This window comes from Chlorocebus sabaeus, chromosome 27, assembly GCF_047675955.1.
Source record: "Chlorocebus sabaeus isolate Y175 chromosome 27, mChlSab1.0.hap1, whole genome shotgun sequence".
Lineage (NCBI taxonomy): Eukaryota > Metazoa > Chordata > Mammalia > Primates > Cercopithecidae > Chlorocebus > Chlorocebus sabaeus.
The window spans coordinates 48449582-48470796 of NC_132930.1; the positions used below are offsets into that span (position 1 = coordinate 48449582).

Below are 21215 nucleotides of genomic sequence, written 5' to 3' on the forward strand. Positions count from 1 at the left end.
AGCAGAGTCAGGTGCAAGAGAACAGTCAGGGCAGAGTCCGTCACAGGCTGACAGTCACAGGCAGGGGCCGATTCAGTCACAGGCAGGACAGAGTCAGTCACAGGCAGGGACAGAGTCAGTCACAGGCAGGGGCAGAGTCAGTCACGGGTGGGATGGAGTGAATCACAGGCAGGGACAGAGTCAGTCACAGGTAGGGGCAGAGTCACAGGCAGGACAGAGTCCGTCACAGGCAGGGAAGAGTCAGTCACTGGTTGGGAGAGTCAGTCACAGGCAGGGACAGTCAGGCACAGGCAGGGGCAGAGTCAGGCACAGGTTGGGAGAGTCAGTCACAGGCAGGGACAGAGTCAGTCACAGGTGAGACAGTCACAGGCAGGGACAGAGTCAGTCACAGACAGGGACAGAGTCAGTCACAGACAGGGGCAGAGTCAGGCACAGGTTGGGAGAGTCAGTCACAGGCAGGGACAGAGTCAGTCACAGGTGAGAGTCACAGGCAAGGACAGAGTCAGTCACAGGCAGGGACAGAGTCAGTCACAAGCAGGGACAGAGTCAGTCACAGGCAGGGACAGAGTCAGTCACAGACAGGGGCAGAGTCAGTCACGGGTGGGATGGAGTGAATCACAGGCAGGGACAGACTCAGTCGCAGGCAGGGGCAGAGTCTGTCACAGGCAGGAAGAAGTCAGTTGCAGGTGGGACAGAGTCAGTTACAGAAAGGAATCAGTCAAAGGCGGGACAGAGTCAGTCACAGGCAGGGCCACAGTGAGTCGCAGGTGGGAAGAAGTCAGTTGCAGGTGGGACACAGTCAGTCACAGGAAGGAATGAGTCACAGGCAGGACAGAGTCAGTCACAGGTGGGGACAGAGTCAGCCGCAGGCAGGAGCAGTGAGTCACAGGCAGGAACTGAGTGAGTCACAGGTGGGACAGAGTCACAGGCGGGACGGAGTCAGTCACAGGCAGGCAGAGAGTCAGTCGCAGGCAGGGGCAGAGTCACAGGCAGACAGAGTCGGTCACAGGCGGGACAGAATCAGTCACAGGCGGGGGCCAAGTCAGTCACAGGCAAGGTTCTTGGTAATCACATGCGGAAACTATTCTGAATGGTAATCTCCCAGCCACCAGAACACATCAGAGTCAGGCTTTTAGATCAATGCTCAGTGCCCATGGCAGCATCTGAGATGAGGAGAGAGAGAGGAAGGGCGCCACTTCCCAGAGTGAAGGCTGTGTGACGCATCCAAGGCCCCTCAACACGGCCCCACCCCGACCATCTAGACACTGTGCAGGTGCAGCACGCAGAAGCCCGGGTCTGTCTGTGGTGGGAGGACAAGGGTGGCAAGGTGCAGGGTCAGTGTGTTAAAATGTGCAGGGTCAGTGTGTCAAAATGTGACCGAAGACGCGAACCCCAGGCCAAGCTGCACTGTGCACAGGAGACAGGATACGGTGTCTTGATGGCTGAGAGGCCAGCCTGCAGGGTGAGGGTGAACACAGAGTTGTTTCCCAGCTGGTGTAGTCGGTAGTTGTCGTACCGGAACTGCTGGATCAGCATCCGCCACCGTGCAGGGTCCAGGAGGTCCTGGAAGACAGAGGGCAGAGGGTGCTGGGGATGCTCCCAGGGAAGCTCCTGGGACAGCTTAAAAACGTGGGCCATGGTGGGGCAGGTGCCATCGGCCCACAGCCATCCCCCAATGACCCACACACTCTGTGCTAAGGGTCAGCACAAAGCATAACTCCCTCAAGTGCTGACTGAAACACACAGTGGGATTGAGTGCTGACTTAACTCTGATTTCAACATGCTGTAGGATGAGTGCTGACTTAACTCTGATTTCAACACGCTATAGGGCCAGTGCTGACTTAACTCTCTGATTGCAACACACTGCAAGGCCAGTGCTGACTTAACTCTCTGATTTCAACATGCTGCAGGACAAGTGCTGACTTAACTCTGATTTCAACATGCTGTGGGACGAGTGCTGACTTAACTCTCTGATTTCAACATGCTGCAGGATGAGTGCTAACTTAACTCTGATTTCAACACACTGCAGGATGAGTGCTGACTTAACTCTGATTTCAACACACTGCAGGATGAGTGCTGACTTAACTCTGATTTCAACACGCTGAAGGATGAGTGCTGACTTAACTCTGATTTCGACATGCTGCAGGATGAGTACTGACTTAACTCTGATTTTACCATGCTGACAGATGAGTGCTGACTTAACTGATTTCAACACACTGCAGGATGAGTGCTGACTTAACTCTGATTTCAACATGCTATGGGGCCAGTGCTGACTTAACTCTCTGATTTCAACACGCTGTGAGGCCAGTGCTGACTTAACACTCTGATTTCAACACGCTGCGGGACAAGTGCTGACTTAACTCTCCAATTTCAACATGCTGAGGGACAAGTGCTGACTTAACTCTCCAATTTCAACATGCTGTGGGATGAGTGCTGACTTAACTCTGACTTCAACATGCTGCGGGATGAGTGCTGACTTAACTCTGATTTCAACACGCTGCGGGATGAGTGCTGACTTAACTCTGATTTCGACATGCTGCAGGATGAGTACTGACTTAACTCTGATTTTACCATGCTACGGGGCCAGTGCTGACTTAACTCTCTGATTTCAACACGCTGTGAGGCCAGTGCTGACTTAACTCTCTGATTTCAACATGCTGAGGGACAAGTGCTGACTTAACTCTCCAATTTCAACATGCTGTGGGATGAGTGCTGACTTAACTCTGATTTCAACATGCTGCAGGACCAGTACTGACTTAACTCTGATTTCAACACACTACAGGGCCAGTGCTGACTTAACTCTGCGATTTCAACACAACGTGGGGCCAGTGCTAACTCTGTGGTTTGAGCACACTGTAGGGTCAGTGCTGACTTAACTCTGTGATTTCAACAAGCTGCGGGGCTGGTGCTGACTTAACTCTGCTGCGCACTATGACAAAAATGGACTCACAGAGTAGGAAGGACAGCTCAGTGCAGAGAGCACCTCAGAGCATCAGGTGTAAAAACTTACTTTAGAGAAATCATGTATAAAACGGAAAATAGCCAGTCCATGTTAGGTTAAAGCATCACAGAACAGAAAATTAAACCTTATTAATGTCTGTCCCTAAATAACCTCAGGTTTAGACTTGGAGAGAGAACATGTGTGAGCACAGGAGAGAAAAACCTTTACATCAACCCAGAAAGGCCGCTCAGTCTCTAGCTTGGGGGGAGACGGCCACACCTGGAGGGAGGGGAGGTGGTCATCAGGGGACATCATCCATCAGTCTCCATAAGCTTCTCAGTCTCAGTTTAGGGTAAATGACACTTAAATCCAACATTTTGAAAGGCTGTTTTTAATCTCATTTTTGTATAAAAATCAAAGTCTACAACAGAGGAAGCCCACAGTCCAGAAGGTCCTCACTGAGAAGGAACAGCTCCTGGCACCCTCACTCCCCAGGACTGGTTGCCTCTGGGCCTCTGGCGGCTTCCGCCATTCTCTGAACAAAACGCTTCCTCCTGTTTCTTGCCTGACCCATGGCAACGGGGCCCATGTTCTTGCCACGAGACATGGTTTTGCCCCCTGAATCTGGCAACTGATGAGCCTTGGGGCTGGAACTGCCTGCCTCCCTCTTTACCACACTGCAGGGCTGCGTCCGGCGAGAGGTGCACGCCCCACCTGGCCTAGGTCCAAAGTCTCAGCCCCCTGTATCTGTCAGCCTTTCTTGCATTTCTAACAAAATCCTCTCCAGAGCAAGCGAGAGAAACAAGGTGCCAACTCACAATCTGGGAAGCTTAGACTCCACCCCTGAAGATCCTCCTGACCTAATGATGGTTTATTATGAGATGTCCCAGACGCCTGAGATCCAGGAGAATTCAGGCTGAGAAAGCTTCCAGCAGCTTTCAGAAGGCAGCAGGTCTAGGTCTGCCCAGGGCTTTGCAGTCCCTACAGGGTGGTGGGTGGGGGCTGCTGGGAAACACCCCCGCCTCTGACAGAGACCGGCGCCAGGCTCAAAGAACAAACTGTCAACTCCAGGAGGTTTCATCCGCTTCCCCCTTTTCCAGGAACTGAAACTGTTCCCAGCGTGATGAGCACAGGGGTGGGTGCAGGGGTGGGCACATGGTGGGCATGGCAGTGGGTGCAGGGGTGGGCACATGGTGGGCATGCGGGTGGGTGCAGGAGTGGGCACACGGTGGGCACGGCGGTGGGTGCAGGGGTGGGCACATGGTGGGCACGGCAGTGGGTGCAGGGGTGGGCACATGGTGGGCATGCGGGTGGTTGCAGGGGTGGGCACACGGTGGGCACGGCGGTGGGTGCAGGGGTGGGCACATGGTGGGCACGGCAGTGGGTGCAGGGGTGGGCACACAGTGGGCATGCGGGTGGGTGCAGGGGTGGGCACACGGTGGGCACGCGGTGGGTGCAGGGGTGGGCACACGGTGGGCACGGCGGTGGGTGCAGGGGTGGGCACATGGTGGGCACGGCAGTGGGTGCAGGGGTGGGCACACGGGCATGCGGGTGGGTGCAGGGGTGGGCACACGGTGGGCATGGCGGTGGGTGCAGGGGTGGGCACATGGTGGGCACGGCAGTGGGTGCAGGGGTGGGCACACGGGCACGGGAGTGGGTATGGGGTGGGTACACAGTGGGCACGGTGGTGGGTGCAGGGGTGAGCACACGGGCATGTGAGGGTGCAGGGGTGGGTACACAGTGGGCACAGAGGTGGGTGCAAGAGTGGGCACACGGCACGGGGTGGGTGCAGGGGTGGGCACACGGTGGGTGCAGGGGTGGGCACGGGTGCAGAGCGGAGCCACTCACCCGGGAGCAGCTGGCTGCTGGGTTGGAGCCAGGTCTGAGCACAGGGTGCTGGTTAGTGATGGCAGAACCCCCACCCCTACCCCAGTGACCACGGAGACTTGGAGGCTCCAATATGTACAGGTAAAATACAAAGCGTGAGGACCACGGAAACCACAGAAGATGGTGCAGCCTAACACCTGACTCGGGCTGCAGAGAAAGGAGAACCAGGGAAACGGGCAAGGAAGCTGGGCCCTGGCTGAACACGCCAGGCTTAAAAGCTTCCTGAACCTTTCTCATTCAACTTTTTTTTTGGAGACAGGGTCCCGCTCTGTCACCCAGGCTGGAGTGCAGTGGCACAATCTCGGCTCACTGCAGCCTCAACCTTCTGGGTTCAAGTGATCCTCCCACCTCAGCCTCCCGGGTAGCTGGACTACAGGCAGGTGCTACCATGCCCAGCTAATTTACAAAAAAATTTTTTTTGTAGAGATAGGGTGTCACTATGTTGCCCAGGCTGGTCTCAAACTCCTGGGCTCAAGTGATCCTCCCACCTCAGCCTCCCAAAGTGCTGGGATTCCAGGGGTGAGCCGCCACACACAGCCCTGATTCAAAATTCTTATGAGCAAAATGGGAATCGAACAAGAAAAGCCTGTCTTGGCAGGCTGGACAGGCCGTGTGGCTGGGACAGGGCCCTCACGTCCTGCCCCGTGTATGGCAGCAGTTACAGACCAGAGACATACCCTGGATCCCCACCCCATCACGACACCGACCCGCGGACGCAGGCCCTACCTTGTACGGGGAGATGTGCGTGTCGGGCGGGAAGGCCAGCATGCCCATGGCCTGGCGCACCTCGTCCAGCTGGCTCCCTTCTGCTTGGCTGAAGTGCTTTCTCGCGTGTCTAAAAAACAACATTTTGGCACATGTAAGTTTGCGTTTTTATTTTAATTTTTAGAGACAGGGTCTTACTCTGTCACCCAGGCTGGAGTGCAGTGGCACAGTCACAGCTCACTGTAGCCTCGAACTCCCGGGCTCAGGCGATCCTCCCAGGAAGCTGAGACCGCAGATGTGCGGCACCACGCCCAGCTAATGTAAAAAACGTCTTATTAGAGACAGAGTCTCGCTGTGTTGCCCAGGCTGGTCTCCAGCTCCTGGGCTCAAGCCATCTTCGTGCCCCAGCCTCCCAAAGTGCTGGGATTATAGGCATGACCCACTGTACCCGGCCTGCATTCTTACGTTGAAAAATCTGAGCTAACAGCATTTATGTCAGAGTCTAGGTACAAAGTAATCCCCTCACTCCAAGCCGACCTGCTGGGTGGGGCTGGGATGGCAGGAGGTGCAGCTCACCTGAGGCTGGAGAAGCAGCTACCAGACACTCCTTCCCCCAGGGACAGGGCACCCAAGCCACACACACAACCCACGGAAAACACCAGAACTGCAAATGGCACCTGCCCCTGAGGCCTCTCCAAAGTGATTCTGGTTTACAAGGAACCCAAACCTTAAGGACTCCCACTGCCCCTGGATGCTTGCCTCTGTGGCCCCCGTGGCCCCAATGGACCAAGAACGTGTAGTCTTCTCGACTGCAGTCCTTGCTGTTCGGCAGTGACGCCCAGCACAACCTTCCAAAGAACAGCCTCCCTCAGCCCACAGGCTGGACTCCCTGCAGATCCGGCCCAGCCCTCTCAGCCCTGAGCCTGCCACACACCACATGCAGCCACAATATTTCCTGAGCCAACTCTGTGGGATGCACACAGGCCCGCTCCAGGCCAGAACCCCACTCCAGTCTGCGGCTGGACAACCAAGAAACCAAAGCAGAACACGACAGGTCCCTTTTGAGCTGATCAGAGGGCACCTGCTCACCCCAAGGGCCCCCATTTCCATGGCCCCCCCCCACACACACAGGGTCACCGTCCCTCTGGCTGTCCTGAGGACCTGCACCCCCATGTCCTGACCCTCACATGGGCCCCTGTGCACCCCACGTCCTCAGCCCTCAGGGCCCCTCCCCCAAAGCGACCGCAATGCACAGAACCTCAAGTCCCACGTGTGAGCCAGCCCTGTGCTGTCCAGAACAAGGCATGTGCCCAGGAACACGGGGCTGAGGAGGTGCCAGGTGCTCACAGTGGCCTCGCAGAAGAGGCAGTGACTGGAGTTAGTGCAGGTGGTGCCCCCGCAGCCCCCTGATGGATGGCACGGTGACCATGTGGTGGAGGCACCACCAGGGAAGCCTGGGGCAGCAGGGAGCGGGGGGTGCCCAGGCTTGGGACCCAGCCTGGGGAGTCCACACAGCCAACCCCGCAGGACATATGCAGGGACTGGGAGTCGGGGGTGAGGCCACACGGTCGACCCCGCAGGGTGTGTGTACAGGGGCTGGGGACGGCCATCCGAGATTCCAGTGCCCGTGCATCTCCCTCTTGGAGTGTGTGGGGGGGCCTGTCTGAGTCCATGAAGAGCCCCACCCAACCCCCTCATTCCATCTCTGGAGACAAGTCACCCTTCGTCCTACGCCAGGACATGCCCAGAACATGGCCCACCAGGGCTGTTTCATTCAACAGGCATCTCACCTCCTCCCAGAGCTGTTGAAGAGGGAATTTAATCTCTGTGGTTGACATCTATGAGATCTCATTTGCGTGACCTGGTTTACGCATCTTATCTCACTATCAATCAAACCCCAGACGGGTGAGGCCAGACTTCCCTGACCAGGCCCTGGCACCTGGAGACCCACTCCCAAGACGGCCCCAGCAGAGGACGTAGCTCACACAGCGCCTGCCCCCGAGCACTGGGGCGTTGTTTGCCACGCCTGCCCCACTGGGAGCGGAGGCTTCAGGGCAGCACACGTCTGCGTGGGGGAGGAAGGACACGCACTTCCTGGGACCTGCCTGCTCCTCTGCAACAGACGAGGCCGCAGAGGGCACAGCTCTGAGCTCGGCTCCAGACATGACGCGCAGGCCCTGCGAGTCTCCAGGGCAGATGCTACCCAGAGTGAGGCAAACACAGGCAAACAGACCCCACCCAGAGCGGGGGGGGCACAGGCAAACAGACCCCACCCAGAGTGCGGGGACACACGCAAACAGACCCTACCCAGATTGGGGGGGGGACACAGGCAAACAGACCCCACTCAGAGCGGGGGGAACACAGGCAAAGAGACCCCACCCAGAGCGGGGAAAACACCAGCAAATAGACCTTCTATGCGGAGCGGGGGTAACACAGGCAAACAGACCCTTCGCGGAGCCAGCTGCCACCCAGATGAAGACACCTGTGACAGGAGGGGCTGCAGGGAGGGACTCCAGGGTGGACATGTTTTGTTCTCAGACTCCTGGGCTGACAGTGGCCGGGGCCCTCAAGGAGACGGAGGCTGACTCGGGATGGAAGCAGGCTGCGGCCGGACAAAGGCCAGAGACACAGGCACCGAGGCTGCATGGAGGAGGCCAGAGCAGAGCAGGAGCCCCTCCTCCTGACAGGGCGCCCCTGGCCGTGTCCCCGGAACGCTCACACGCCGCTCTCCATTGGGCTGGGTCCTGAGACCCCCCGCTTTAGCCCTCTCAGGCACAGAAGGGCAGTGAGCTCCCCTGCCGCAGGGCCTGGCTCACTTGTGCACGAAGATGAGGCCTGATCTGCCACCATGCATCCAGGTTGGCATCAGGAGCCAGAGCAGGACCCCGGGCCTCTCCAGGGCCCACACGGGCAGGGACTCGCCGCGGTTCTGCCGTGCGTCGTGGGGACCACCCTCAGCACCTCATCACGAGATGCCCACTTCTCCGAATCAGCCCTCTGTGGAACACTCGGCCACCCAGCCCGCTGCAGGTGGATATGGAGTCGCGGCCGGGTTTCTGTGGGCACAGACAGGTGGTCCCTCCTGGCAAACACACACCTGCTGGGCACTCGCCCGGGAGCTTTGGGCCCGCCCCACACAGCAACTCAAGCGTTACTGCGAGGCTTGGCTGCTCAGGAACCTCCACAGATGTGAGTGAGATGACCCAGCACTCAAGGAGCAGCCCTGCCCTGAGACGGGGTGAGCACGACTGGCCGACACCGCCCAGGCCAGGCACCCACTGCTGCCTGATGATGCCCGCTCTGGAGAGCCAGTGGGAAGTCAGCGGACAGCCTCTCTTGCTTTGCAGATGCCGTGCACCCTAACTGGGCTGAGCCACCGTGACAGCCAGCATCCCCTCCTCAGGCCTGACCGCCAGGCGCCGCTGGCCTCAACCCACTGCACAGCACCCTTGTGTTGGAGACAGGCCAGGGAACCCAGAAGTGCCCTCGCCACATGCTGTCAACACTCCCCAATGACCCTGAGGGACATTCCCAAGCTCAGGGCACGTGGAGCTACCTGAGGGCCACACATCAGAGACACGCCCAAACTACAGAGGCTGGCGGCACTTTCCTGCGTGGAAAGGGGCTACCCGGAGTCATGTTTTACGCAGATGGTCGGGACATCAAACTGGTTCCCCTGGCAGCCATGGGGGTCTGGGTGCCCACCTGGGGCCACACTTTGGTGGAGGCCCTGTCAGGCTCCAGGCCTCACTCCCCAAGTCCCATTCAGGAACAGTGGGAGAAGCAGCCACCTGAGAGGGCAGGGGTCAGACTCAAGACCCAGGGGACGTCCCAGGACCCAGACCATGACGGGAAGGGCTGGCAGGGGCCACAGCCGAACATCCTGCCCTCCCTCGATTTGCCGCACGACCGCGATGCCTACCTCACGGCGTCCAGTCTCTTATTCTGCCGGATGAGTTCAATGAACTCCTGGATTCTGAGGCTGAACTCCAGGCAGCTCTGAAGGCAAAGACAAGACGAGGCTTAGACAGCACATCCCACAGAGCCCGGGTGCCGCACCCACACGTCCACCAGCAGACCCCACAACCAAAGCCCTGATACCCTCTCTCACAGGCACCAGGAAGGCAGGGCTAAGGCTGAAGCTGCCACTTCAACCTGTGGCTGACTTTCCGGGGAGCACAGGTTCTGAACGTGAGTCCCGTCCCTGCTCCTGCAGCTGACTTTCCGGGGAGCACGGGTTCTGAATGTGAGTCCCGCCCCTGCTCCTGCAGCTGCGGCTGACTTTCCGGGGAGCACGGATTCTGAACGTGAGTCCTGCCCCTGCTCCTGCAGCTGCGGCTGACTTTTCGGGGAGCACGGGTTCTGAATGTGAGTCCCGCCCCTGCTCCTGCAGCTGCGGCTGACTTTCCGGGGAGCACGGATTCTGAACGTGAGTCCTGCCCCTGCTCCTGCAGCTGCGGCTGACTTTTCGGGGAGCACGGGTTCTGAACGTGAGTCCTGCCCCTGCTCCTGCAGCTGCGATGGGGCGTGCAGCCGCCCAGCATTTCAACTCGAAGGCTGGGGCACTCAGGGTGCTCCCGGGAGCGCGGGCCTGGGAGACGCTGAGAGGGCAGAACAGCAGGTGCGGCCGCTGGACCAAAGGCACCAACCCTTCTGCAAGGACAAAGCAGCTTCCTGGGTCCTGCCCTGATGCCCCTGCTTCCTCCTTTACACCCCCACCGGGCCTCTGGACCCATCTGTCCCGAGTGTAGACTGGGTGCTGGCTTGAGCCTGGGGCTGTTCTGGGAGAACGTGGGCAAGTCCTGTCCTGAGGCACTGAGGCCCAGGGTGGGGAGGAGACAGTGACCACACATGGGGGTGCTGGGTGGTGCCTCACAGGAGCATGAGGCAGAGAAGCAAGCTTGGAGCAGGCAGGACCCAGGGCAGCAGGGCAGGGAGCGCCTGTGCCAAGGTTATGGGCAGGCGACCGCACAGACACCAGGTGAGAACACGGCCGGCAGAAGCCAGGGCCAGCGCCGAGGCCCCAGGCAGGTGGCACATGGAACGGAGGCCTGGCCCAGGGGACACTGAGGTCCTGGGTGGCTGCGAGGCCAAGGGACGGCTCCCGTGAAGGGAGGGTGGTTCCAGGACGTGTGGAAGACGGAGAGAGGCCGGGTCGGGGCTGCTGGCTGACAGCAGCATGCCTGCGGTGGGGGCTGGGGCGGAAGCTCCTGCAGGACCAAGTCCCACATGCGTCTGCCTCTGAGTCTCTCACGTGCAGCTAAGGGAAACCCACGGAAGCCCAACCCTCACTCTGAAATCTCAGCAACCTCAGGCCAATGTGGGCCGAGACTTGTGGCTGGGGTGGGAGCAGCGGCAACATTGACCAAAGTCATCCAAGACGAGACGCGGATGCTACAGAAGGGCCATGTCCGTCTAAACCATAAGATCTTCCGTGTGGTTTGAGGACATTCTCGGGGCTTCACCCCGCAAACAGGATATAGGCGGGGGCACCACGGAGCAAGTCTTGGGCTGGGGCCACATTTGTCACTCTGAGTTCACGTGGTCTGGATCTCAGGATGGCACGAACAGAAACTCTACGTGGCAAATGAATCCACCCCGGATCACTGTATTTAAGTCGAAGCTCATCACTTCCATTTCCCAGAGCTTGTCCCACTGAGCTTTCTGAGGGGCCACCTGTGCTCCAGCCCACCCTGCCTGCCAGCCTTGCTGCCCTGACACACAGAGCACCCACAGCAGTGGCTCCGCATGGGCGTGGGGAGGGGCTGCCCAGACCCCGGGGGGCCAGCCAAGGCGCCGAGAGCCACCTGCCTTCCAGGGTGGGGCTCAGAGGGGCTCAGGTCCCTGCCCTGTGCCCTCAGCCCCTCACCGCCCTGTGTCCCTAGACAGACAGGTCAACAGGCTGTACACAGAACTCACAGGCTTGCTCCAAACTGGGGCAGGAGGACTGTCTCTGACCCCAGCAGTGGCACAGGCTCTGGGTGGGGAATGCCAGGCTTGGTACAAACCAGCCCAGAGGCACGAGGTCACTGCAGGGTCCCCAGTCCCCACCCCACTAATCAGTAGGCAGACTTTGGTCAGCACTCCACTCCCTTCAGAGCCAGCCCGGCCGGAGAGTAAGGGGAGGGCCAGTGGGAAAAGACAGACAGAGGCTCCCCACCAGGGCCCCACCTGCCTCCCAGGGGCCACCTGATGGCTGCCGTGTCCAAAGCAGGCAAGTGCTGGGGCTCCGTCTAAAGGCAGGAAGCAGCTGCCGAGGGGGTGCTCTAGAAGACCAGGACTCTGCGCCCACTCTAGGTTACCGCTTCACACAGTGGACACCTCAAACCTGCTTTTCAATGACACCTTTTGCTCTAGTAGGTTACTTTCAATTGGTCCACTAACACGTAAGTGTGTCTATGTCGTGAAACTTCGGTATTCAGACCCAAATCTAAAACACCGAGTCTACGCTGTCCCACACAGCATGGAGCGCCAAGGCTGTGCCCACCCTGAGACAGGCGCCCACACTGATGGCTCTGTGTGGCTTTCGCACAGACGTGCGGCACACAAATCACTGGGTCTTCAGGGCCACTCGCCCACCCAGGCCTGTGAAATTCATTTCCCAGCCAGGTCAAACTTGGGCCTCAAGTTTCTTTTCCCATCGAGGCTCTCATGGCTGGTCCAAGGGACCCTTGAGAGCACCGTCTGGCTCCTCCCTGTCTCCCCACATACTCTCTGGCGTGTGTGCACATGTGAGCAGACTGCACAGACAGCCATGTACCCCGCCTGGCTCAGTTGCATCTCATACCGGGCATGTTTTCGCGTCATTTGGAGTCTTCAGGGTTCATTTCTGGACAGCATCCAAACATGGATTCAGGCCCCATCCAGTCTCAACTTCATCCAACACCAGGCACGCTCAACCAATCTCAACTCATCCAACACCAGGCACATTCATCCAATCTCAACTCATCCAACACCAGGCATGCTCATCTAATCTCAACTCATCCAACACCAGGCACACTCATCCAATCTCAACTCATCCAACACCAGGCACGCTCATCCACCAGGCATCCAATCTCAATTTCATCCAACACCAGACACACTCATCCGCCAGGCACCCAATCTCAAATCATCCAACACCAATCTCAACTTTATCCAACACCAGGCACACTCGTCCCCCAGGCACGCATTCAGGGCCCCAACTCCTGGCCCTGCCTGTCCCCACAGCAGCTTCAGACAGGTCGTGTGCCTGCAGCAAGCCCCCAACACCCTCCAGCAACACTGTCTGGTAGGTAACCAGGGCTTGCAGAAATATCCTGGCAGCACCAAGAACCTATCTTCCCTCTGACGTCCGCATGAAACGGCCCCGGCAGAGTTCCCACCGTGAGGCGTGTGCCGGCTCTCTGGGAGGGAGTGTGGGGCTGGCACTGTGTGGTGGGGCCGTGGGTTACATACCAATTCTGGCTTTCCTTTCAGGGTTTCCACACCAACATCCTCACTCTCTTAAGGGGAGCCACTGGCCGCTCCGCTTTTTCACCCCGTCTTTGCTTCGTGCTTGTTTTGGTGGCCCTGAGTGGCAGTGTGTCACTCCTGGCTGGTAACTGTGTGCACCCTGCCAAACTCAGCCAGGGTGGGGTTAAAGCAGCGCTCAGTTTAGAAAACAGAAGAGTTTTGCTAGTGGAGGCAGAGGTGTTAATATAAAACATTTCTGCAAGCCCCTAGGGTAACAATGCCTTTTAATAAGCAGGTTTAAATTCTGTCGTTTAACAGTCCATTTTTTAAGCCTCTTTTGGTCTCTAGAAAAGTGGGTACTTGGCCGGGCACAGTGGCTCACACCTGTAATCCCAGTACTTTGGGAGGTTGAGGCAGGTGGATCACAAAGTCAGGAGATTGAGACCATCCTGGCCAACGTGGGGAAATCCCATGTCTACTAAAAATACAAGAATTAGCTGGGCATGGTGGCACGCGCCTGTAATCCCAGCTACTCAGGAGGCCGAGGCAAGAGAATCGCTTAAAGACGGAGGCAGACATTGCAGTGAGCCAAGATTGCGCCACTGCACTCCAGCCTGGCGACAAAGCAAGATTCCGTCTCAAAAAAAAGAAAAGAAAAGTGGGTATTCGTGAACAATATCACAGCCCAGAGCTCTGCAGCCTCACAGATGGAGAATGGCTTTCCGACCAGCTTTTCTGCGTCTGTAACTGACTGCAGGGAGCCCACGGAGCAGGACTGATGTGTCTCCAGGCTCCGAGCCCAGAGCCCCAAACATGCTATGTGCACGTGGTCAGCCTCCCGTAACCGATCCCTCCGAGCCTCATGCCAGGTGTATGTAAACTGCAATGCCAAATGAGGCGCACTTTTCCAGATTTTAGCCTAAAAGTGTAACACAACCACCAAAAAAACTCCCAAACCCAACCCCCACCTTACAAACCAAAACCAAACTACTGTGAACCACCAGGCGAGGGGGTGCTGGCTGCAGGGCGGGTGGCGCGGCCTCGGCCCTGACCCCCCCACCCCAACCTGGGAGTCTGTGCACCTTCATCTTCCGCAGCCGGGACTTGTTGTCGTGGCACCAGGCCAGGCAGGTGGCCGTCTCACGCCTCTCCAGGGATTCCTCCACCTCTTTGGCCGTCAGGAACATCTCAATATTCACTAGGTCCTTAGAGGAAGGAAGCAGCTCCTGGTCAGAATGTGCTGGCTCAAGGCCCCCACGCCACCCTCCCGCACCTCGGCCTCCATGAGGCAGGGCCCAGCACCAGCCACCACTCGAGATGCATCTCCAGTCCACACTGTGAGTCTGTACTCATGGACTCAGGGCTGCTCTGAGATCTGAGGAACAAAATAGCCCCCAAGAACCAAAAGGTCAGACGCTCACGTGGACAGCAGCCACAGCCAGGCAAGGGAGCCAGGCTGGCCTCGCCTGTCCCATGGAGAGGAGCTGCAGAGACACACACGCAGGCGGGGCCAGGTCACCTGCCAGGTGGGGCCAGGACACGTGCCAGGCGGCCTCATCTCCACTCCCCACAGCCCCCCAGCACATCCACAGCCCTTCCCTGAGCAGCCCCCTCATTTCAAACTCAACAGTAAGTGAATAACAACATGGTAAATAATACATAAACACACAATGGCTAGTATCACGGTAGTTACAACCAATGATTTATACATAAAAAAAAAAGAAACCCAAAGTAACCCAGGCTTAGCATCGAGGCTCTGCGAGTGGCCGGGCACAGGGGGTGGGTGCTCAGTGCCCAGCAGTGGAACCCATGGTCACCGGCCGAGGCAGGACAGCAGCCAGCCCGGGACTCCACCAGGCACCGCGAGGCTGGGGGTGAGCGTGCACGTGGTCCTCAGCATCGATGGCTCCCGACCTTCCCCAGGGGGACCAAGGGCAGCACCTCCGCCCGCACACGGCCCAAGACCCAGCGGCCTAGCGCGAGGCCACAGATCACCCCTTGGGTCCCACAGCTCCATGTCTGGACACCGGCCTCACAGACGCGCAGTTTTCTTTGATGATTTCCCTTTTCTGAAACCCCTCATAGCGTTGTTTTCTTGCATCTTTTCTTTGATGATTTCCCTTTTCTGAAATCCCTCATAGCATTGTTTTCTTGCATCTTTTCTTTGATGATTTCCCTTTTCTGAAACCCCTCATAGCGTTGTTTTCTTGCATCTTTTCTTTGATGATTTCCCTTTTCTGAAATCCCTCATAGCATTGTTTTCTTGCATCTTTTCTTTGATGATTTCCCTTTTCTGAAACCCCTCATAGCGTTATTTTCTTGCATCTTTTCTTTGATGATTTCTCTTTTCTGAAACCCCTTCATATTGTTTTCTTGCACGTTTGCTTTGATGATTTCTCTTTGCTGAAGCCCCTTCATAGTGTTTTCTTGCACGTTTGCTTTGATGATTTCTCTTTGCTGAAGCCCCTTCACAGCAGGCGGATGTTGGGTCTCCCACAAAGTCCTGCTCTGTTTTGCAACTTAAAAAATTTTTTTTTGGTGATGGGGTCTCGCTCTCTTGTCCAGACTGGATGGAATGCATAGTGAGATCATGGCTCACTGCTGCCTCCAGTTCCTGGGCTCAAGCGACCATGCCACCTCAGCCTCCTGCGTAGCTGTGACTGTAGGCACACACTATCACGCCCAGTTACTTTTTTATTATCTTGGCTCACTGCAGCCTCCACCTCCTGGGCTCAAGTGATCCTCGCACTGCAGCCTCCAGAGTGGCTGGGACGCCAGGTGCCCGCCACCACTCCCAGCTGATTTGAAAAAAATTTTGTAGAGAAGGCTTCTCACTTTGTTGCCCAGGCTGGTCTCAAACTCCTGGGCTCAAGGCGGCCTGGGGCTCTCTTGGGCGGCCTTCCCTGGGCGGCAGCCTTCCCGTCCTGTTCCTGGGCGGCCTTCCCTGGGCAGCAGTTTCCTATCCTGTCTCGTCTGGGACCTTCCTCCAATCCAGAGCATGAGGGTCTTTTCCTAAGTTTGTTATGTCTCCAATTTTGGTGCACAGGAATTTTGGTGCACAGGTATGAAACCAGGGGTCCCGTGTGGGAATTCCATGGCGCCCCCTACAGGAAGTCCAGGTCTGACCAGTGCAGCAGGGGTTTAATTTCCACAGCCTGGCAGTTCTCCCTCAGCCACAGCAGCACCTTCCCCGGGGCCTCCTAGTGCTGTGGTCGCCTGTGGTCAAAAGCGATTCCTCAGCTCAATGTCCTTGGGAGCATCTCAGCAGGAATAACTACTCCCCCGCAACCCAGTCCTCGTGGGCTCCACACATGCCCGCCTTCTTCCATACAGCAGCTCCAGGCCCTCTTTGGGACAGACACGCTTAGGGCGCCCCAACACCTCGAGTCTAGCCTGTCTCATCCTGCTGAGACCTACTCCAGCCGGCCTTAGAATCATCAGCTCTCCCATATCCACCCTGCTCTACGCAGCCCTGTGGAACATGCGGCCCGTGCCCACCACAGGACCCCCTTCTTTCACCTCATGCCTCTCTCCCCCAACACAGCACACGTTCCCTGGGGCCAGGGGCACCCACAGCTTATGCTTCAGCAGGCACCGCCAGATGTGCTTGGCCACACCCCACAGGTTCCAAGGACAGTGTGCTGGATGTTTAGGAGAGGAGAGCCAGGTTATCTGTGAACACACCGAGGGGCCACCCCAAGCAGCCAGGACATGTGGGCAGCACAAAGCGAGGGCCTGGGCACTGGGGGAAGCCGGGCACACGGGGCCAGGGAGGCAGGTGGGTGGGACAGGCATGTGGGACGGGGGCACCGGAGTGACATGTGCTGGCCCCACTGTCAGTCACGTGAGCCTTGGCAGGTGCAGGTGAGAATGCCCTTCCCTGACACCCAGGTGGAGGAAACATGGCACCAGATGGGGGCCACAGGAGCCCAGTAGGCAGCGCGGCAGAGGCAACACAGACAACCTCGTCCAGCGACAAGAATGCTGGGTGCACACTGGAGCAGCTGCAAGTTATGATCTGGAGACCTCAGACACTTGACAAGACCGCAGGGCAGCTGGGGGCACCAGCCCTGGCCACCGCAGAGGACCAGTGCACTTTGCCACTTGGCAGATCCACTCACGGCACAGCTGTGACACGTCACATTCACATTTGTGAACCGAGACGCCACACCCCAGGGGTGCCAAGAGCGACAGCGTTGCGCGGGTCTGGGCAGGTGAGCGCCTCCAGGACACGAGGACTCACTCGCTCACCCTGCCCACTGGGCAGCTGCTCGCCACTCCCCTCCTGGAGGACAGGATGGACACTGCACACACACGAGCAGGGAGGCCATGCAGCAGTGGGGAGAAGGCACGGATGGGAAGGCAGGTGAAGGCCGCTCCACCCAGGGCAGCATCTGAGAGAAGCTGAACCAGGCTCGGGACAAATGCGGAGGACTGGAGCCAGTGAGAGGGGGGCCAGGTGGGTCTCTGGGTGAGTCCGGAATGTGGGGCCTGTGAGTGAGTCCCGAGTGTGGGGCCGGGGTGGGTCTGCAGGTGAGTCTGGAGTGTGGGGTCGGGGTGGGTCTGCAGGTGAGTCTGGAGTGTGGGGTCGGGGTGGGTCTGCAGGTGAGTCTGGAGTGTGGGGTCGGGGTGGCTCTGCAGGTGAGTCTGGAGTGTGGGGTCGGGGTGGGTCTGCAGGTGAGTCTGGAGTGTGGGGTCGGGGTGGGTCTGCAGGTGAGTCTGGAGTGTGGGGTCGGGGTGGCTCTGCAGGTGAGTCTGGAGTGTGGGGGCCGGGGTGGGTCTGCAGGTGAGTCTGGAGTGTGGGGCCGGGGTGGGTCTGCAGGTGAGTCTGGAGTGTGGGGTCGGGGTGGGTCTGCAGGTGAGTCTGGAGTGTGGGGGTCGGGGTGGACGTGCAGGTGAGTCTGGAGTGTGGGGTCGGGGTGGGTCTGCAGGTGAGTCTGGAGTGTGGGGCCGGGGTGGGTCTGCAGGTGAGTCTGGAGTGTGGGGGTCGGGGTGGACGTGCAGGTGAGTCTGGAGTGTGGGGTCGGGGTGGGTCTGCAGGTGAGTCTGGAGTGTGGGGTCGGGGTGGGTCTGCAGGTGAGTCTGGAGTGTGAGGCCTGCGGATGAGTCTGGAGTGTGGGGCCGGGGTGGGTCTGCAGGTGAGTCTGGAGTGTGAGGCCTGCGGATGAGTCTGGAGTGTGGGGGCCAGGGTGGGTCTGCAGCTGAGTCTGGAGTATGGGGGCCGGGGTGGGTCTGCAGGTGAGTCTGGAGTGTGGGGTCGGGGTGGACATGCAGGTGAGTCTGGAGTGTGGGGTCGGGGTGGACGTGCAGGTGAGTCTGGAGTGTGGGGGCCGGGGTGGGTCTGCAGGTGAGTCTGGAGTGTGGGGGCCGGGTGGGCCTGGGGGTGAGTCTGGAGTGCCGCAGGGCAGGGGAGCTGGGCAGGAGTGGGATGGGAGTGTGGGGGAGGCTGTGAGCCAGCAGGGCCTGCAGATGGCCACATGGGGGTGTGAGTGTGGCCCCACGGGCACCTGAGGCCTTGGACTGCAAAATGTGAGGCCGCCTCCAAGGCCGGGAAGGGAGCCTTGTGCTGGGGTTGAATGTGGTCAGGGCTGAGGTCCATCATGCCCCAGGTGGGAGCCACACACACGTGGGTGGGATTTAAGCCATGGAAAGAGAAGACCCCTGGTTAGGCAGAAGCAGGGAGGATGTGGGCTAAGGAGCCATGGCAGGGAGTGGCATGGGAGGGAGGCCTGTGGGGCCAGGTGCATGGCTGGGCACGGGGAGGCTGGGCTCGGGGCAAGCCATGGGGCACGCTCCTCTCGCACAAATGCTGCCTGAGAGGTTCTCAAGCGTTGTCATCTTAGTCAAATGGAACACGGATGCCACCTTAACCTGAGTCAGGTGAGGCCGTGCACCCACAGTGGGATCTGGACAGGGGCAAGGGCAATGAGCCCAAGTGCTGGTCTAGGAGGCTCCAACTGCCATGGGCCGCCATGGCAGCGGACAAAGCCTGATGGCAGAGGGGCTGCCCCAGTTAACCTGGCCCAAAGGTGCAGAAGAGTCTATCAAGGCAGCCGAGGGCAGAGGGCAGCACCGCCCGGTGTCTGCTCAGCTGTACCCGTGGAGGGCAAGGGTGTCACATGCTTCTACAGCCAAACAGGGTGCCGCAGAAAACACGGAAAACGCACCCCGCCTGAGATAAAGGCAAAGCTCTCACAAGGCAGCAAGGGAGCATGTGCCAGTGCGAAACCCAGGGTGCAGGTATCGGGCGGGAAAATCCTAAGCAGGATGTGTGGAGACGCCACAGGGAAATGAGAAGAACCCGGAGAGCCACTTAGACACACTTCAGAAGGCGAAGCCCCAGCTGCGTTTCCACAAAGGGTCAGGGCCTCTCAGCTAGGGAGGAGGCCCTCACCACAGGGCAGACACACACGGGGCCGGGGAGAAACATGCACATGGAGGGGGGACACGCACATGGCGGGGACGGGGACACGCACATGGGGGGAGGGGAACACACGCACATGGGGGGGGACACGCACACTGGAGGGGGGGACATGCACACGGGGGGAGGGGGACATGCACACGGGGGGAGGAGAACACACGTACACGGGAGAAGGGGGACACACACACACTGGAGGGAGGGGGGACATACGCCCACGGGGGTGGGTGGAGGAAGACGCACACACTGGAGGGAGGGGAACACACACACGGGGGTGGGGACATGCACATGGGGGGAAGGGGGACACACACGGGGAGGGGAACACACGCACATGGGCACCCACCTCGATGCCGCTCTGGCGTGCCAGCTTGACGGCCGTGTTGTAGTAGCCGCAGCGCAGCAGGTGCTCCACCATCATGCGGTCCATGCGCTTCCTCTTCCACACGCTGGCCGCCGCGGGCTGGTCGCTGCTGTGCTCTTTGAGGTGCTCGATCCGGCGCTTGCACAGCTTGGCGCTCTCGTCCTCGGCCTGGATGGACTCCACCGCCTGAGCCACACACAACAGAGACCCGGTCAGGACAGGAACACCCTGCAGCCCAGCGCCAAGGGAGGCCAGGCTGCTCCAACCCACAACACTCATAAGGAGAAAGGTGGGGATCGCGGGACAGGGAAAAACCATGCTCTACCAAGTCCGCCAGGCAGCTGTGCCTGGCCCAAGAGCTGCAGACAGAGGCAGTGAAAAACCCACCGCCTGGATCTGCAGCTTCTCTCTGTTAGTTCTGCCTTTATATTAACGTACCCTGAAGCCATGTTACCAGATGCATGCAACTTTAAATTTGCTATGCCTTTCTGGTTAAACTGTTTATCGTTATAAGGTGACTTTAAAAAATCTTGCGCAATACTTTTTTCTTAAAGTCAATTTTGTTAAAAATGAATCAAGCCAGATAGAAACGTTCCAGGCCTGCGCTGCCCAACACAGCTGCCACCAGCCCACGTGGCTGCCACACACTGAAGGGCAGTGGTGCAACTGAGGAACTGAATTCTTCATTACAATTTAACAGCACGCACGGCGACAGACTACTGGACAGATCCAGGACTCGGGCTGGCTTCCTTCAGCACATTCTACGAATCTTGGCTTCCAACTGCTGTGCAGAAATCAGCTGTCCTGCTGTCTTTTGCCCTTAGTTGATTTTCAAATATTTCTTTGACTGTTTTCTTCGATTCCACCGTGTCGGTTTATTTTCACTTACCCTGTGTAGGATTCTGACCTGGTGGTACTCATCAGTTCTGAAACCTTGGTCACTCTCCCGGCACCATCTCTGTCCCCACCCACTCGTGGGCTCTGGTGAAACGCACCACAGGTTTCTGCACTATTCTGTGCTTTACTCTCGCAGCAACTTTGATTTTTCAATCTCTGTGTTCCATTCTAGATCATTACTTCAGACCCACCCTCCAGTTCACTAATTCCATCTTTAGCTTTGTCTAACTGTTAACTGTTAAACTGTTACAGGCAAACGTTGAGTTTTTCACTTTTGTTATTGTATTTCCCATTTATTGAAGTTTTAATTCCTTTTAAACTCTAAATCTCTCTTTTTTTTTTTTTTTTTTTTTTTTAGAGACAGAGTCTCTGTGCAGGCTGAAGTGTAGTGGTGCGATCTCAGCTCACTGCAACCTCCAGCTCCTGGGTTCAAGCGATTCTCCCACCTCAGTCTCCTGAGTAGCTGGGACCACAGGCGCACACCATGCCTAGCTAATTTTTCTGTATTTTAATAGAGACGGGGTTTCGCCATGTTGGCCAGGCTGGTCTTGAACTCCTGACCTCAGGTGATCCAC

At 58.1% G+C, this 21215-nt stretch overlaps 1 protein-coding gene across 4 annotated transcripts in view; it reads right to left on the reverse strand.

The window, feature by feature from the left end:
- Positions 1-21215, reverse strand: part of MAEA (macrophage erythroblast attacher, E3 ubiquitin ligase) — a 50177-nt gene that overhangs the window by 2205 nt on the left and 26757 nt on the right. For all 4 annotated transcript variants that reach the window (XM_008018163.3, XM_073012584.1, XM_073012582.1 and 1 more), the window contains exons 3-7: positions 19726-19929; positions 14047-14169; positions 9456-9532; positions 5555-5663; positions 1430-1563 (exon numbers count right to left, since the gene is read on the reverse strand). In XM_008018163.3, coding sequence (XP_008016354.3) covers positions 1430-1563; positions 5555-5663; positions 9456-9532; positions 14047-14169; positions 19726-19929 — 647 coding nt within the window. The remainder of the gene's footprint in view (positions 1-1429; positions 1564-5554; positions 5664-9455; positions 9533-14046; positions 14170-19725; positions 19930-21215) is intronic.